The sequence below is a fragment of the Rana temporaria genome, chromosome 5 (genome assembly GCF_905171775.1).
Source record: "Rana temporaria chromosome 5, aRanTem1.1, whole genome shotgun sequence".
Taxonomy (NCBI): domain Eukaryota; kingdom Metazoa; phylum Chordata; class Amphibia; order Anura; family Ranidae; genus Rana; species Rana temporaria.
The window spans coordinates 44,685,903-44,704,755 of record NC_053493.1 but is presented as its reverse complement, the minus strand read 5'-3'; the positions used below and the strand labels follow the sequence as shown (position 1 = coordinate 44,704,755).

The following is an 18,853-nucleotide window of genomic DNA, read 5'->3' as shown; positions in this document are numbered from 1 at the left end:
CAACCTCCTTTTTCCAGTAAGCAATAGAGCAGTTTCTAGGGACCCGGAAGCTAGCAGCAATCACTGTAGTAGTGGTACCTACACACATGCATATTTAGATTGGTCCAAGCCTGCAGAAATGCTAGCCCGCCTAGCTGCCTCCAGCACAACTGGCTGCATTCTCTTCCCAGTCTTGAAACTGGAAGATTTTGGATTACTAAATCCAAAAATCAAATTGGTGGGACTTTGAATGAGAATGTGGCCATCCGGCACACAACTCTCCATCCCCGGTAACTTGAGAAAAGAGGGACTAATGGGGACTAAGGGAATGTTGGGACTTTAAATGAAACAAAACATTAAGGGCAGATTGAATCAATGGGTAAAATATATTAAGCTGTTTATTGGTAGCACATATGGATACATTACAGTGTAGATATAGGATAATAAATAGTGTGTTAGGGTTCATAATGGGAACATGATCGATCAGTCATAAAACTTCCAATAATATCATGATAGCCAAAGTAACACATGATATATGATATCATGTGTTACTTTGGCTATCATGATATTATTGGAAGTTTTATGACTGATCGATCATGTTCCCATTATGAACCCTAACACACTATTTATTATCCTATATCTACACTGTAATGTATCCATATGTGCTACCAATAAACAGCTTAATATATTTTACCCATTGATTCGATCTGCCCTTAATGTTTTGTTTCATTTAAAGTCCCAACATTCCCTTAGTCCCCATTAGTCCCTCTTTTCTCCTCTTCCCAGTCTTCTCGACTGACACACACATGGAGATTCCCAACGGCAAAGTTAGATGAAGACTCGGCACACCGCTGTCTTCAAGAGAGCACTGCTACAGCTGGTAGTCTCTCCCCTTGTCTGTCCTGTGCTGATCTATTTACTGTTTCTCCTTGCTCACTCTGCTGTCTTTCCGGTTAGGGCCCCCAACCGCTTCCTGTGGTGAGATCCTTCCAGGCCAGACTCCCGAGCTTCAGCCTGAAGGGTTCCTTAAGGGCCATCGGCAGCCTCTCCTCAACACTGCTTCTCCATCTTCCACCCGACTCCTCTGCTGGCATGGCTTATGTCTATTTAAGGGCTCTTTAGTTCCTTGCCAGGCTCCCTACATGGGGATTGGCTAAGGGCCCCTAAATAATTAAGGCAAACCCTCCTAGCTTCCGCCCACTATCCTCTAGAAAGTTCTACAACATTCTACAAACAGGGGGAGGAGCCAGAGAGATAGCAGGATGAGTCATCCAGCCCTGCCCTCCAATAACCCTGACCCAGATTTAGTGACTTGGGTTAATCCCTGGGTCAGACTATAGTTTGCCTACTCCCACTTCTAGTAGCACACATTAGAGCATTGATCTCCAAACTTTGGCCATCCAGCTGTTGCAGAACTACACATCCTATGAGGCATTGTAAAACCCTTGACATTCAGGGACGTGGTTTGTGCGCACTTTGAATGGCCGCCTGATACAGGAGCTCCAGAGCAGCGAGGGGGAACAAATCACCCGAGACCCGAGCATGACGGCCAAACTGCCACAGATCATGGGCCACATACCACCCTAGCTCCCTAGAATGACCAGGAAGTGCAGGAAGAAGAGGTGCCTGCAAAAACTTACAAAGTTCTTTCTCCAGCCCTCACGTGGCTGCAAGCAAAAATGGCCGGATCCTCTGCCCTGTCGCTACAGGCAGAAGTTTCAGTCACTACACTGACCTCCATGATGAGCCACCCGCTGAGAAGACTCCTGGGGCTACATCGCCCCACCAGGCCCTTCAGAAAGCCCTCCTTGTGCCAGTCCTGTTAAAGCAAGAATGAGACTGGACTGTACCTTGACTAGCGGCCTGGTGAGTCAGGGGAAAACTTCCTTTATCCCACACAACACTTTGCGAGCCTCCATAGCTTCCTTCCCTACCAGCAATCAACCTGTCATGTATACACTACTCGAGGACATGCTAGTATCCCTGCAGCAATCTTTACATGCTGACTTTACTTCTCTCACCCAAAACTTTTCTACAGAGATCTCTTCCCTAGGGGAACGAGTAAAGTCAGTGGAAAATGTGGCTAGTGATATCCCTACCACAGTTAATTATCTAGTTGATGGTAATGACAATGGTATTGAGGAAAGACAATGGCTGCAGATGAAAATAGCAGATCTGGAGGAACGGTCCAGATACAACAATTTAAAGCTAAGGAGGACCCCTGAAACAGTGCAATCCTTGGAGCTAACACAATACGCCACAGACTTGTTTCGCGCCCTCCTCCCTGACATCCAGTCTATTGATCTATCTATTAACTGCATCCACCATATTCCAAAGCTTCCGTTCCTTCCTGACACGTCTCCTAGGGATGTGCTCATGAGAATGCACTTTTACTCGACTAAAGACCAAATCCTAAGGAAGTCCAGATTATTGGGGAAACTACCAAACCCCTATGAATAAATCCAAATATTTGCAGACCTATCCAAGTTCACTATGGACCTTAGGCACCAACTCAATACCATAACCAAGGCCCTATGGAATCATAACAAATGGGGCCACCCGACCAAATTACCTGTAGACAGGAATGGAAGATTGTTCACTTGAGTCCGGCCTTGCCCTACTCAACGAATGGGGAATAATTCCTGACCCCCAGCCTCCCTCAAGTTCCCGGAAGGTCCAAGGCCCAGTCAATCCCCTCTGGCACAAAGCAAATCGCAAATTCTGACTCAAATTTTAAAGTGACTCTCATCTCCTATACAAGTAGCACCATTCCTCCCCCTCTGGATGCTCTGTGGCTGCAGTGCTAAACCTGCCTAAATTCTATCCCCCATCATGTGATATGCAGCTCTATTCCCACAACCTTAGCTGCTCAATTTTTCTATCATTTATTTGTTTTGCATTTTGTTCACCTGCTCACTTTCTTCCTAGTCTGTGCTTCGCAACAATGCCTCTGTGCAGTTTCACCTCCCAGACGAATGATCCATCTTGCAATCTTTCAGCGTTTCGTCCTCCCATGTCAACAAACACCTGCTAACTGTGAGTACATCTACCACACAGCATACCCACACTACAGAATGGGTATTAAGATAGCATCAATACATACCAAAGGCCTTAATCATCTGACCAAAAGAGCCTCTGTCTGGCAAACTGACCTGAAACTAGGCTGCAACATAGTCTGTGCCCAAGAGACACATTAAAAAAAATTCTGCTGCAACTCCCTACTCCAACACAAACTTTCCCCCCACATATTCTTGGCCTGTAGCTCAGAAAAAAAATGTAGAGTTCTGATTGCTGTCAAAAACTAAGTAGACTTCCAACTCCTGGAACTTATTACCGATCCTGAAGGACGATACCTAATCTTCATATGTACACTTGACTCCGCCTTATTCACTCTGGTCTGTCTATGTGCCCCAAACACCCAGCAAATCTCTTTCCTAAATAAGCTACTGAGGAAAGTCAGGAAAGTCCAGAAGGGCTCTCTAATCCTCTGCAGGGACTTAAACATTGCTCCTGGCTACCACTTTGACACATCTAAGGGAAGCTTAAGACACACTTCACCGATATTAAGCTTCATACAAACAAACAACCTTTATGACGTGTGGAAATGTCATCATACAACAAAGAAGGACTTCTCATTCCACTCCATGGCACATAACTCATACTCAAGGATCAACTACTTTCTGACAGACAAGTGGACTCTCCAACAAATATCAAATTCAACTATAGAACAAATAACTTGGTATGATCACGCTCCAGTTTGATTGACTCTACAGCACCTCCCTCTTACACAACATTGTGGAGGGCTAACTCATCCTTCATGAAATTCCTCCCCTATGCAAACAATCTCCATTCCCAGATAGATGACACTGTATGAACAATAATGGCTCCGTGGATAAAGCCACAACTTTGTGGATGGCTCATAAAGCATTCATTAGGGGGATACTGATTAAAATGGGGTCTCATGCAAAAAAGAGGAGGACGCAGCTGATTGACTGGGTCCTACCACAAATAGAGTCTACTGAATCCCTTAATAAATTATCACCTACACATTTCCTCAATTTTAAAATCCTTGCCCTAAGACAAGAACTCAGATCCCTCTAACTCAAAACATTTGAGAAAATACAACGTAGACTAAAAGCTCTGTCCCATTTTACCCGCAATAAAGCAGGCAAACACATGACACTACGCCTACGCGGTTTCTGCACCAAAACCAAGATACCATACATTTTTCATCCCACCTCTAAGGCCAAGATCCTTGACCCCCAAGAGATAGCCAATGCGTTTAGCACTTACTACGAGTCTCTATACAACCTCAAAAATTATACCACAACTATTCAACCATACCCCATTAGTATCCAAGACTTTCTTGCTTAAATTAATCTCCCGACTCTCTCGATTAACCAACTACAGTAGGTGACCGCGATCTTGTGTCAATCTCGCTCCCTTTCTCGGCGAGATTGACCACCTACGAGCCCCATCGCGGGAGCAAGCGCCGAGCTGGCTCGCCGCGATAGGAAAAAGCCGTCATAAAAGCAACGGGAATCCGACTTGGATTACCGCCAATTCTACCTGCGGCGTTTGGTATGAATCATGAGGGGGAACTCCACGCCAAATTTTAAATAAAAAACCGGCATGGGTTCCCCCCAGGGGCATACCAGGCCCTTAGGTCTGGTATGGATTGTAAGGAGAACCCCCTACGGCCAAAAAATGGCGTGAGGGTTCCCCCACAATCCATACCAGACCCGTATCCAAGCACGCCGCCCGGCCGGTCAGGAAAGGAGTGGGGACGAGCGAGTGCCCCCCCTCCTGAGCCGTACCAGGCTGCATGCCCTCAACATGGGGGGTGCTCTTGGGCAGGGGGGCGCCCTGCGGCCCCCCCACCCCAAAGTACCCTGTCCCCAGGTTGATAATTACAGGGCCTCTTCCCAACAACCCTGGCCGTTGGTTGTTGGGGTCTGCGGGGGGCCCCAGATACCGGCCCCCCACCCTAGGTGAATGAGTATGGGGTACATCATACCCCTACCCATTCACCTGGAGGCAAAGTGTCAATAAAATAAACACACAACACAGGGTTTTAAATTCATTTATTAGTCAGCTCCGGGGGTCTTCTCCGCTCTCCGGGGGTCTTCTCCGCTCTCCGGGGGTCTTCTTCAGTCTTCTCCGCTCTCCGGCTCGCACCGATTTATATAGGCATCTTATGGCGTCACAGTCCCATCATGCCCAGGGACCCACGAAGCATGATGGGACTGTGACGCCATAAGATGCCTATATAAATCGGTGCGAGGTGCGCACCCGGCACCCGCACCCGGCCAGCGGGAGGAAGCATTGAGTCAACATCTGAAGAAAAGAAGAAGGCAAAAGGCGGCAAAAAAGAGCGGGCTGAGCTGCCGCTAGTAAGAGAGCTACAAAGAAGATAGCGGTGGCCAGCCCCGAAGAAGGCACCGGAGAGCGAGCGGGAGAAGAACCGGAGAGCGAGCAGGAGAAGAACCGGAGAGCGGAGAAGACTGAAGAAGACTGACTCATGTACCCCATACTCATTCACCTAGGGTGGGGAGCCGGTATCTGGGGGCCCCCTTATTAAAGGGGCTCCCAGATTCTGATAAGCCCCCCGCCCACAGACCCCAACAACCAACGGCCAGGGTTGTTGGGAAGAGGCCCTGCCTTTGCAACATGGGGACAGGGTTCTTTGGGGTGGTGGGGCCGCAGCGCGCTCGCTGGAATGTGCTTTTCCTATTCCAGCGAGTGCGAGAAGTCGGCACCATGTCACCGAGAATCAGCGCGATGCTGTCGTGCTGGAAACACATTCTCGGCGACAGATACTGTAAGTGAGCTAAATACCCCCTTTACAGTACAAGAGATATCCCAACACATTGATTCCCTCCCAAATGGCATGATGGGCTCCCCCTGGAATTCTATAAACAGTTCAGAGATACCCTAGCTCATTTTCTTTGTGACCTCTTCAATGATGCTGCCCTCCTCCTCTATATCCCCCCAGGAAATGTTGAAAGCTATAATAGTGGCCCTCCCCAAACCTGGAAAAGAACCAACAAAGCCACAGAACTTCAGACCGATATCTCTGCTCAATGCAGACCTAAAACTATGCTCCAAAAGTCTAGATCAACTAGACTTATGTCCATCATTCCTTCCCTCATAGACCCAGACCAGGCGGGGTTCATCAGGGGACGTCAATCTTCCGATGCCAGCAGGCGACAAATAAATATAATACATTTGACAAAGATTTCTGGAACGCCTTCTCTGCCCCTCTCCATGCATGTAGAGGAATTAGACAGAGTCCATTGGGGATATCTCCAGGCTGTACTTACCGAATTTGGTTTCACAGATAGGATCCTATCAGCCTTAATGGCCCTTTACTCAGTCCCATTAGCGAATCTTTACAAAGCAGAAATGTTATCATCTCCTTTCAGGATAACTAACGGTACGTGACAGGGCTGCCCTCTTTCGCCACTTATCTTCAGCTTAGCCATGGAACCCCTGGCAGAACACATTAAATCCTCCAACCAGATCATAGAGTTTCACAGGATTTCACGTGGGCGACAAGGCACATAAAATAAGCCTCTTTGCTGATGACATTGTCCTTATGTTGACAAATACCCACTCCTCCCTAGCTTTAGTCCAAGTTCTCTTCAACAAATTTAGTAAAGTTTTATATTATAAAGTGAAATCAAAATCCCATATTCTTAACCTAGGTATAGATAGTGTCACAAAAAAACTTTTAGCCCTTCAATTCCCTTTCCAGTGGTCAGGGTCAGGCCTAACATACCTAGGCATCACCCTGACTAAAAACCCAGACAATCTATTTAAAGCTAACTTTATACCTTTTAAACAGAAGTATACCATCAGCTTTGGTTCAATTTAGTGCGCCAATCCATCCCTAACAGAAATCTAAAACTTTGGCTATACAGCCTCCCTCTGAAAGCTCCACTCCCCCCCATCATAGCTTCAATTAAGACCTGGAGAAATTTCATCTCCAAGCTACTCCGAAAACTTTTGATATTCACAGACATGACTAGGCATGATGGGATTCTAGTTCCTGAACAACTGGAGGGCAATAGATTGAAGACCCTAGCACTAGAGGATGATACATAAGGAAATATTGCTGAAACCACCCAGCAAGTCTGTTCAAGTAACTTTGCGTTAGAAAAATTTTGGTTTATCTAAAACTCAGACTGAAGGTAAACCGAGTCGAATTCGAGTGATGAATTGATTTTATTTGTTGCCTGGAGCTGCTTTTTAGATTATCCAAGTTCTATTTTACGCTTGAGGCGGCTCAAAGATTCAAATGAAAATAACGTTAAAGGAATCTCATCGCATACGCATGCATTATTAGTTTTTTTGTTTTGTACACATTTGAGTATAGATTTGTCTATTTTTATATGAAACTATGGAGCAGAAATATAAAGAAAGAAATGAGGCATTTGCTGAATATCCGTTAAAGAAAAAAAAGTTCACTCACGCATTCACTGCGTCATGTAACATTGGCCAACGTCAGTTCTTTAATCAGAACGAATGCTGAGTGTGCAGCTCAACCTGACATTTACTGCACATACAACAAACACACATATGCCTGGCTGAAAGAGATAATCATTGAATTTTAAAATGGCTAAACAACAATTAACAGAGGAGGACTGGGCTCGGGGAGCAGGGAGCAGCGTGACATTAGCAAAAGAGTACACAACCACTACAAAAACATACTGAGGCCTATTGATCTATTAGTGTATTAGGCCCCGTACAGACGAGCGGACAGTCCGATGAAAACGGTCCGCCGGATCGTTTTCATCGGACATGTCCGCTGGGAGATTTCGGTCTGATGGCTGTACACACCATCAAACCGAAATCCGCGTGGACAGAGAACGCGGTGACGTAGACGACACCGACGTTCTCTATCGCGCGAGTTCAATGCTTCCACGCATGCGTCAAATCAATTTGACGCATGCGCGGGATTTCTGTCCGCTGGTTAGACATACTAACCAGCGGACATGTCCGCCGGACAGCTTCCCAGCGGACATGTTTCTTAGCATGTCCGCTAGCCTGTACACACAATGGGATCTGTCCGCTGACACTGGTCGGCGGACCAGTTTCAGCGGACATGTCCGGTCGTGTGTACGAGGCCTTAGTGTTTTTCGCCTTTTTTACTAAATGGTAAGGTTTTGGATAGGGTGGAGAGGAATTAGAACCTCTGCCAAGTTTTTGCTGTCTGCCTCCCTACTGTATACCAATGATGGGATGCTATTCCGTTTACTATTAGCAATCGTGGGGCACTATTCCTCCCACTAATACCAATTATGGGGCACTATTCCTCAGACTGTTACCATTTATGGGGAACCTTTAACCCCCCTAATACAAATGATGGGCAGTATTCCTCCCACTAATACCAATGATGGGGCACTTTACCTCCCACTGATACCAACCATGGGTCATTATTCCTCTAACTATTACCAATGATGGGGCACTATTATGCCCACTAATACCAATGAGGGGCACTAGGGCACTATTCCTCCAACTAATACCAGTGTTGGAGCTCTGTTCCTCCCACTTATACCAATGATGGGGCACTATTTCTCCCACTGATACCAACCACCGGTCATTATTGCTATATTACCAAATGATGGGGCACTATTCTGCCCACTAATACCAATGAGGGGCACTATTCCTCCAACTAATACTAGTGATGGAGCTCTGTTCCTCCCACTAATACCAATGATGGGGCACTATTCCTTCCACTGATGCCAATGATGGGGCACTATTCTGTCCACTAATACCACTGATGGGGCACTATTCCTCCCACTAATATCAGTGATGGGGCACTATTCCTGAAACTCACACCAATGATTGGGTACTATTCCTCCCATTGATACCAATGATGGAACACTATCCCTTCCACTAATACCAATGATGGGGCTCCATTTCTCCCGCTCATACCAATGATGGGGCACTACACCTTGCACTGATTCAATGATGGGGCATTGTTTACTCCCAGGGATCCCAAGACATTTTTTGCCCCCACCGGTCACAGTCCACCCCTCCTAAAATTTGAAGGACAGTAAGCTGGCTCTTTGTATAGAGATTGGAGCCCCCTGTTTTACAGGCTATTTTTTAACATAGTGACATGGTCATTTTGAAACAATTTTTCTCACGTTAGATTTATTTTTTGTAATGTGATGTATGCAGTAAATAAAGCCCAGATGCCATCTATGACAAGCATTTTAAGGTCATGATGAAAAATGTTGAAGAGTTTTCAAATGTACTGCACCAAGTAAAACGACTGTTACCCACGTTCCCATACATTACCATATCAGTTTGTTTTTCTTTGAGGTAAAGATTGAAATTGTTTCCCCAGCGTCTCTTTATATACACTGCGGTTAGTCTGCCTTGCAACATGCAGAATTTCACACAGTCTCATCTTTCCCAGAGGTGCCACTTGATGCATGTCCAAAAATCTTATTTTAATTTTCCAGAATGTGCTGCATAAGCACTCCAATTTCCTCCTCAACAAATTGTATTTCTCTTTTCTTTTCAGCTTGGCCGTTTCCTTACTGCCTTTGATGTTTTGGACCATCATGCGCATGGCATACAGGCATACTGCAGGCCAGAGCTCTTCAAAGAAGATCGATAATATCAAAAAGCATGACCAGCCTGCAATCTGTCAGCACTACAAGTCACAGTGTGTCCGACTTGAAAAACAAAAATATACCACAAGATGTTCAAATCGCTGTTCTTTACTGTCACGTGTCAATGTGCAAAAAAAAAAAGCTACAATGAAACCTAATTTACTTTTAAAAGTTTAGACAGCGAGTCTTTTTTTTAGCATTTTTCAGGTTCCAAGGCTGCTAAAGAAGCTCAAAATCACAACAACATTATAGCAACTGCTGCTGCTGTCCAAATGCAAGTATTTAAATACTAAAATGATGAAAAAATATCCTGGTGTGGTGGTCTAGATAAGTTTTGAGCTGCATGCCCTCCACATTTACAGTAGTGGGGGTGCATGTCCCTCCTTAACTCATTCCTGTCTGGCCTAGGTTTGACCCACCAAGGCACTATGGGCAAGGGATCACCCAATGAGAACAAATGCAGGAGCATCCTGGGGTCTAAACTGTCCTGGACTAACCAGCACCACCAGTAGTCTGTTTTATACCTTCAGACCTTAAGGCAATGAACCCCAATATCACCTTTACCCAACATCTGTTCATTTCCAAAGGAGGTTCCTATCTAGAGGTTTAGGAGAAGTGTCAGAACAACAGAAAGCCTTTTAACTATTTACTGAAGCAGCTGGTTTACATTTTTACATCCTTTCATTTGTCTCCCACTCCTTGAGTTGCAAACATTAAACAGCAATAACAAATAAAGAGCCGAGTTGAGGAGCCCATGCCTTAATAAAAATATATATGTAGCGATCTCCCAGGACTCTAGAGGCCTGATGGTGACCTCAAGAGTCAGGGAGAGCTGACATCCTTCCTTGTAGAGTGGGTTAAAAGGCATTGCGGGTGTAATGCAAGATGAAATGATGGGCGCCAGTCACTTTTTTTAATGCAAATAAAATATTTATTGTCTCTTAACAAGAACTGTGGGAGAGCGGGTTTGGGCCAGGACACCCTTAGCTAGATGCAATGTTAATTGGCCGACTCCGAGACACTATAGGTAGACAGCTATACAGGGAAAGTCCTCCAGCCTGATGCCACGTGTAGGAAGGACCGATGTCTCCTATGGAAATTGAACTTGTACTAAAGGTAGTCGCACATAACTCTTGGTAACTTCTATTATCTCACAGTATCCCACTGTAGGTCTTCAATCACTGAGCTCCCATTTACTCACTAGACTTCCAGATTCCAGTCATCACCGGATCTCCTGAGCTCCTCCACAGCTATCATGCTGTATACCCCTCAAGTGTACAGCTAGGTCCCTGGCTTGGCGCTCGCTGAAGCTTTCCCACTTCTTCATCGTCCCTGGCTGGAGAGAACTTACTCACAGTAGTCTCCGGTAATAAGATGGACAATCCTTTAGTGGCGACAGCTTCCCCTTTACCCCCAACCACAACTGGTTCCCCATCCGGCTGAACCTTCACAACTTGGCAGGGCTCCAATCCTGAAGTCCCAACCCTACGCTGCTTCTCCTGCTCCTGTATAGGTCTCAGGCAGCCTAGCAGCCAGTTGTCCCCGGGATAGACCTCTGGCTTCCAGCCTAGCAACACGGGGTGACATATCACACATCCACCTAGACAGCCATCCAGGTGGCACAGAAACCGATCGCTTGACTCCACCCAAATAAATAGGCTCTCCCAGCAGGTCAAGGGACTAAAGAAACCCCTGCCAATTGGCTGAGACACCCCATTCATTCACAATCTGACCTTGCTATGCCGTTATCGATCTAATGCCACTAGCCACAGTGCCACCTAGTGACAGAAGATAAAAGGTGCAGCAATTCCATAATTAGAGAGGAATTAGTGGATCTTCTAACAATTAGCCAGGACAATTACTACCTGGAAAATTTAATTTGTTAGCAACCCTACCTAAACACCAGGGTGCTACATATACAAAAACCTTGCACTTGGTCTAGATTAGTAAACGACAGCTCCAACCAAAAAAAAAAACTAAAAATCAAATCATATAAAGAAAAAAGGTGTGCTGTCCCTTTAAATCTTGAATTATATGTATCAGCAAATCATGATATAGTAAAGTGATCACATTTTAATGTCATAAGGAATCCTTAAAAGTTCACAAATATGTGAAAAGTCCAAATCCACACACAATCATCCAAGTGCCATTAAAGTGCTCAAATGTTAACAAACTTGTGCTCCAGTGTTCTGGTTTTGGTTCTAAAGGCTAAGCCTCTTATCGGACAGGAATGATAACAAGTAAAAGAGATCACAAGTGCTTTTTTTTTCCAAAGGATGACCGATGCTCTCATCATCACACTTCCAATTACGTTTGTGACCCCACCATAAACAGCACTTTAATGTGACAGCTATTGCACTTACATATTGAAGAAAAGAAAAAAGTGCTAAAACAATCCAGACTGCAGAGTCGCGGGACCTGCCGGCGTGCCTGTGCGTGATGACATCACATATCTAAGAGCTAGATCTGTGACGTCATCACACACAAATCCCATGGCAGTGCAGTCTGGATTGTTTTAGGAAGTTTATTATCTTTTATTATACAAATTATTTTACACCCGAAACTGAAGAAACATTTTAAGATTATTTTCTTCTTTGCCGTTTGTTCCACACCACAGCCATTTTCAGGCCAAACCGTCACAGTTACTTTTAGTAATTGTCTCATAGTTCAGGGAAGGAATTATATTAAAGCTGCAGATTATAAATCAGATTGATACAATCTGCCTGCATCAGGAATTTATTTGCATATTCGGTCGTTGAGCCAGGAGGAGAAAATGAAAAGAATGCTTACACTAATATATGAGATGGTAGAGTAAACATTTCTTCTCACCACTGGCCACAAGGCAGAAAACTAATCAGAAATAAATTGCTAATCATTCACTAAACGTCCTGCAGTCAAATGGTAAGTTAAAGTATGTTTATGTAAAATAATACAGCAATTTTCTAATAAGAGTTTAAAATATATAAGGGGGCGGTATACCAATATTTCACAATATTAATCTGTTTCCAAAAAAGCTATAATTAAATTGCAAGTCTGGCAACTAAAACTGTTTATAAAAAGAAGAAAGGGAAAAATATAAAGTAATTTTAATGCAGCCAATCATCTAGGGGTGCAATTAAATGTTGCTACTAACCAACGACCAAATACTACCGAACAACGATGATTGTTTTGGAGGAGATGTTTAACCCCTTCCTGCCAAGCATATGCATACAGTATATATGTGGCCTCACAGAAGTGGGTCTTTATCCGCGTGGCCGTGTATATGCGCTACTGTATTTGTGCTAGGAGTGCGCTGCACAGGGCACTCCCAGCACAGAGATCGAACTGTCACAGTATTCAGTTACTGTATAGCCCGCCCCTGTGTTTTCTTTTCACTTCCTGAATGGAGAAAAATATACACTATGGCCCGGATTCAGAAAGGACTTACGACGACGTATCTCCAGATACGCCGTTGTAAGTCCAAATGTGCGCTGTCGTATCTATACGCTTATTCAGGAATCCAGATACACCTGAATTTCTGCTTGATTCAACCTATGTAAGTCTCCTTACGCTGTCGTATCTTGGGTGCATATTTACGCTGGCCGCTAGGGGCGCTTCCGTAGATTTACGCGTCAAATATGTAAATGAGCTAGATACGCCGATTCACGAAACGTACTTGCGCCCGTCGCAGTAAGCTACGCCGTTTGCGTAAGGCGTACGTCCGGCGTAACTTTACCCCTCATAAAGCAGGGGTAAGTCATGTTAAGGTATAAGCACGGGAACAGCGTCGTATTTTACGTTGTTTGCGTAAGTCGTACGTGAATGGGGCTGGGCGTAGGTTACGTTCACGTCGAAAGAATTGAGCCGACGTATCTTAGGGAGTCACAGTTAATTTAAATACAAGACGCCCACGGCCTTGCTACTTTGAATTAGGAGGGCTTACGCCGGCCATTTTACGTTACGCCGGCGTAAGAAAGGGAGCAAGTGGTTTGTGAATATAGTACGAGCCACTCTATGTTACGTTGGCGTAGCGCATATCAAATGCGCTTCGCCGCTCTAAAGATACGCCAATCTCTCTGAATCCCGGCCAGTATATTTTTCTCCTTGATAAAGGAGAAAAATTGCAAACAAAAAAGGTGTGTATGTAAAAAAGATAACTAGATCAGGATTCGACTAGGGTCAGATGTCAGAGTCAAAGATTGGAGTCAGTGGCCCAGATTCAAGAAGCTATTGCGCCGCGCAACCATAGGTTGCGCGGCGCAATAGCTGTTTTGCTCCCGCGTAGCGAATGCCCCTGATTCAGGAACATCGCTACGCGGACTGCAGCCTAGGATATGACAGACATAAGCCTCCTTATGCCTTCATATCTCAGGCTGCATTCTTGCGTTGGCCGCTAGGGGGCGCGGCCATTGTAATCGGCGTATAGTATGCAAATTGCATACTACCACCGATTCACAAAAGTTGCGCGGGCCCTGTGCACGCAAGGTACGGAGTTTCCGTACAGCGACTTTAGCGCAAGGTTGCTCCTGCTAATAGCAGGGGCAGCCAATGCTAAAGTATAGCCGCCCTTCCCGCTCGTGAAATTTAAATTTCACGTCGTTTACATAAGTGATTTGTGAATGGCGCTGGACGCCATTCACGTTCACTTAGAAGCAAATGACGTCCTTGCGACGTCATTTGCCGCAATGCACGTCGGGAAAGTTTCCCGACGGAGCATGCGCTGTTCGTTTGGCGCGGGAGCGCGCCTAATTTAAATGATTCCCGCCCCCGGCGGGATCATTTACATTAGGCGCCCTTACGCCGGGCTACTTAGCATAGCGCCCGCGCAATTTACGGAGCTACTGCTCCGTGAATCGCGGGCAAATCGAAATATTTGCGTGGGCGCAGAGCAAAAATCGTTGCCCTTTGCCCACGCAAATATTGCGCGGATCTACCTGAATCTGGGCCAGTGTACAGGCATACCCCGCTTTACGGACACTCACTTTACGTACACTCGCGAGTACGGACATGCCCGCGAGTGTCCGTAAAGTGTCTCACAAGTACAAATATTCCGCGCCGTGCACCTGCATTAGACGGAACTGAAGTTCTGAGCACTTAGCCTGCCCAGTTCCAGTGTGCTCTTTCTGTATCCTGGCTGCCTCCCCACCTCCGGTGACATCACATCCCCTCAGGCTTCCCTGTCAGCCACAGAATGCCATCCAGCCTCTCAATAGCACTGTCCTTTGTATGTCCAGGGGATGGATTGGAGCGGCCCCCCTTGCATCAGATGAGCTTATTTACATGTGAGTGTTCCCCTGATGCCCCCACTAAAGCCCCTGGCACCCCCACTACAGCCTAGAAGTGAAAAAAGGCATTGCTTCACTTTAAGTACATTTTCGTTTTACATCATACCTCTGGTCCCGTTGTGTACTTAAAAGTGGGGTATGCCTGTATTTAAGGTAGGATTAAAATAATCATTTTTTTATTTAGAATTAAGGATGAGCCGAACACCCCCTGGTTCGGTTCGCACCAGAACACGTGAACACCATTACCAATTCACATGGGGGGCGGGATCTGGGGGTCCCCTTGTTCCGCAGACCCCCACAACCACCGGCAAGGGTTGTGGGGACGAGGCCCTTGTCCCCATAAATGTGCTCGGATAAGGGTCTGGTAAATGTGCTCGGATAAGGGTCTGGTATGGAATTTGGTGGGGACCCAAACACCATTTTTTTTCTATTTTGGCGCAGGGTTCCCCTTGAAATCCATACCAGACCTGAAGGGTCTGGTATGTATTTTGGAGGGACCCCCGTGCAATTTTGTTTTTTTAATTTGGTTTGGGGTTACCCTTAATATTCATACCAGACCCCAAGGACCTGGTAATGGACTGGGGGGAAATCCTTGCCGTTTTTTTCAATGAGTTTTATTTATGTTGCCAAGATCCGGCAATTCACCATTCACAATTCAAAAAGTTTTAAATTACTTTTTTCCTTTAGAAATCTCATTTTGCTGCGGGACAGTTCTAAACATTGGAAAATTGCGCCACTTTATAGGCATATAGACACCCCCAGGCACGATATTTAAAGGAATATTTCATTTTTATTGTTTTACTTTAAGCATTATTAAAATCACTTCTCCTGAAAAAACTGCAGTTTTAAAAACTTTTGTTTGCATTGAAACATGTCCCCTGGGGCAGGACCCAGGTCCCCAAAAACTTTGTATGGCAATAACTTGCATATAAACCTTTAAAATTAGCACTTTTGTTTTTTCATGTTTGTGTCCAATATACTTTGAAACGGTGCTCCGCGGCTTTCGAATTTGCTGCGAACACCGCATAATGTTCGACTCAAACATCGGGCTCATCCCTATTTAGTTACAGTGTCAGTGTTTAGGTACAATAGCAAAACGTACAGTATTGTTTCTGGGCCCTACTATGGGTACAAACATCAAATAACATTTTATATGTGGTATCCCTGTGATTATCAAGGGCAAGGGAATTTGTTTTGACTTGTTTTTTGATGGTAGGACATAGCAAGAAATATAAAGTTACATTTTAATAAATATTTTTTTTAATCCATTGCACTACATATTGAAGAAAAAAAAAAAAAAAACTAATAAAAAATTTGTTCTGAAAAAAAATTATTTACCTGGATACACTAATGCCCTGTGCACACGATCGGTCCATCCGATGAAGACGGTCTGATGGATTTTTCCATCAGTTATCCGATGAAGCTGACTGATGATCATTCGTGCCTACACACCATCAGTTAAAAAAACGATCGTGTCAGAACACGGTGACGTAAAAAACAACGACGTGCTGAAAAAATGCGTCGACTTGATTCTGAGCATGCGTGGATTTTTAACCGATGGATGTGCCTACAGACGATCGTTTTTTTCTATAGGTTTTTTATCCATCAGATAATTTTAAAACAAGTTCCTAATTTTTTAACCGATGAATAAATAACCGATGGTGCCCACACACGATCGGTTTAGTCTGATGAAAACGGTCCATCAGACCGTTTTCATCAGACAAACCGATCGTGTGTACGCGGCATAAGTAGTTGCCATGAAATTTTCAGTTTTACTAACACATGAAAGAATAGTAAAACTGTGTTTAGGCATTAAGATGTGTTTTACCTTCATCATGAAGGAGCTAGAGTGCCACTGACCACAAATAGTTGTGAAGTTGTTTAGGGGGGGGGGGGGGGGTTGTTCTGGGTTTGTCCCATGACATCTAGCCTGTTCAATGCATTTTCATCCTCCAGGGGATTTTCTTACATTAATAACAGAAGACTTGATCTTTGCTTTTAGTGGACTTTTAAAGCATAAGCTCACTTTAACCACTTAATTTACATCATGGTTATTGATTTTTTAATGAATTGCAGCATTTCCAATGAGATTTGGCAAAAAAAAGTAATTGAGGTGTCTACTTTTCAAAAATTGTAAAGATTTTTTTTTTTCATACATAGTAAAAAAATAAAATAAAAGCCCCTATAGTTATTACACCAGGCCACCAAAACAAAGTTCTATCTCAAAAATGATATACAATGCAATTGGATACAGAGTTGCAGAGTTGCATGATAGAGTATTTGTCTATCAAAGCACTAAAAACTACCAAATAGGGAGATTCACCCTCTCTATTTGTCCTGTTTACCAATAGCATTGAAAGTTAAAGTAAAAAAAATCACAAACTTCAGGTTCAGAAAAGAAATAGAGGGGGAATCTTCCTATGGGGACACTAGTTTTGGTGGCCTGGTTGTCCCCAAGGGATTATCTTAATTTGCAGGGATTTCCTCTCATTTCCTGTTTAGACTAAAGGACAGGAAGTGAAAGTAAATCCCCCCCAATAGGACTCAGATGACAAATAATATGCTAATAGGGCTCTCAGACCTGTACGTGTGGAGCTGTAGCTGGTGCCCTAAAGTCGATCTTATGTTTGTTGCCCCAACATGAAGATGGGCACTAGCTTTGGCCAATATAATGTGGGCATGTGGCACACTTTCTAGGTGACTCCACACACATCCTTCTTTGACAGCCATGATAGACTTTTCTCATGGCATACTTCCAGGAGCCCCACCTTGAATCACATTAGGACAGTTCTATTCAAACACTCACTCCCACTATATAAAGATGCCCTGGCATCTAGCTATGAGCATTAATGACCAAATCTCTAGGTTATTTGGAGACCCTGTCATTACGTCTGCCTTTGCTATTTGGGTTTGATAATTCAGTCCAGAGCTGATGAGACTGGGTTTCCTCTTGTTTGTAGCAAATTGATCATCACAGCCAAGGCAAAGCGACTTGCCTGGTGCTCATCTCAAGGACTGTTTTTCAAAAGTTTACTGCTTCTGCATATTGTGACATACTGTATGAGGTACAAGGCCAGCTTTATACAATTTTTCAAGACAATCTTGTTTAGGTCACCATGAGGGCACTTACGTAGTATGATCTAAAATGGGCCGATGGCTCTCTTCTCCTGGATGTATAGTTATTCCTTGGCCTACTTCCCAGTGGAAAGCTGCATCTGGACGAAAAGCGTTTGCTCCAGGATGGAACCACTGACACATACTGCCATTTTCAAAGCTGCAATATTCTGAAACTTAGAAATGAGGCAGGTATTAGTCATGCACTTGCTATGGCTGTAAGTTGTACTGGTGCTTGTATTCTGATACTAAAAAAGGAGAACCTGATGCTCAAGGCACAGTATAACGCCTTTGGATTTTATATGTAATTGCAGGGTAAAGGAGCATGACCGGGAGAAAGCATTGATGTACTTCTTACCATGTTACTAATATAATACACATTTATATTATAGACTATCCATGACCTAATGTGACATAACTTCTGAAGAAGGACTACATGGTCCGAAATATGTCAGGTGTCATTGTCAGTACCGTATTTTCCGGCGTATAAGACGACTTTCTAACCCCTTAAAATCTTCTTAAAAGTCGGGGGTCGTCTTATACGCCGGTAACCTAACCTTACCTTATCCTAAGACATGCAGAATCGCGGCCGTACGTTTTTTCAAAAGCCGTGCCTCCTACGTCTTCTGTTCCGTGATAGGCGGAACACTCAGCTTCCCAGGAGGCACTGTGTTTAGTGTCCGCCTATCACGGAGGCCCTCTCGTCCTGTGTTTAGTGTCCGCCTATCACGGAGGCCCTCTCGTCCTCGGACGAGAGGGCCTCCGTGATAGGAGAACACTGAACACAGTGCCTCCTGGGAAGCTGCGTGTTCCGCCTAGGAGGCGCAGCTTTTGAAAAAACGTATGGCCGCAATTCTGCATGTCTTA

General features: G+C 44.6%; 1 protein-coding gene across 1 annotated transcript in view; it reads right to left on the bottom strand.

The window, feature by feature from the left end:
- MALRD1 (MAM and LDL receptor class A domain containing 1) overlaps nucleotides 1–18,853 on the bottom strand; it is a 529,217-nt gene that overhangs the window by 265,081 nt on the left and 245,283 nt on the right. The window contains exon 21 of the mRNA XM_040352491.1: nucleotides 18,003–18,162. Within this exon, the coding sequence (XP_040208425.1) occupies nucleotides 18,003–18,162 (160 nt within the window). The remainder of the gene's footprint in view (nucleotides 1–18,002; nucleotides 18,163–18,853) is intronic.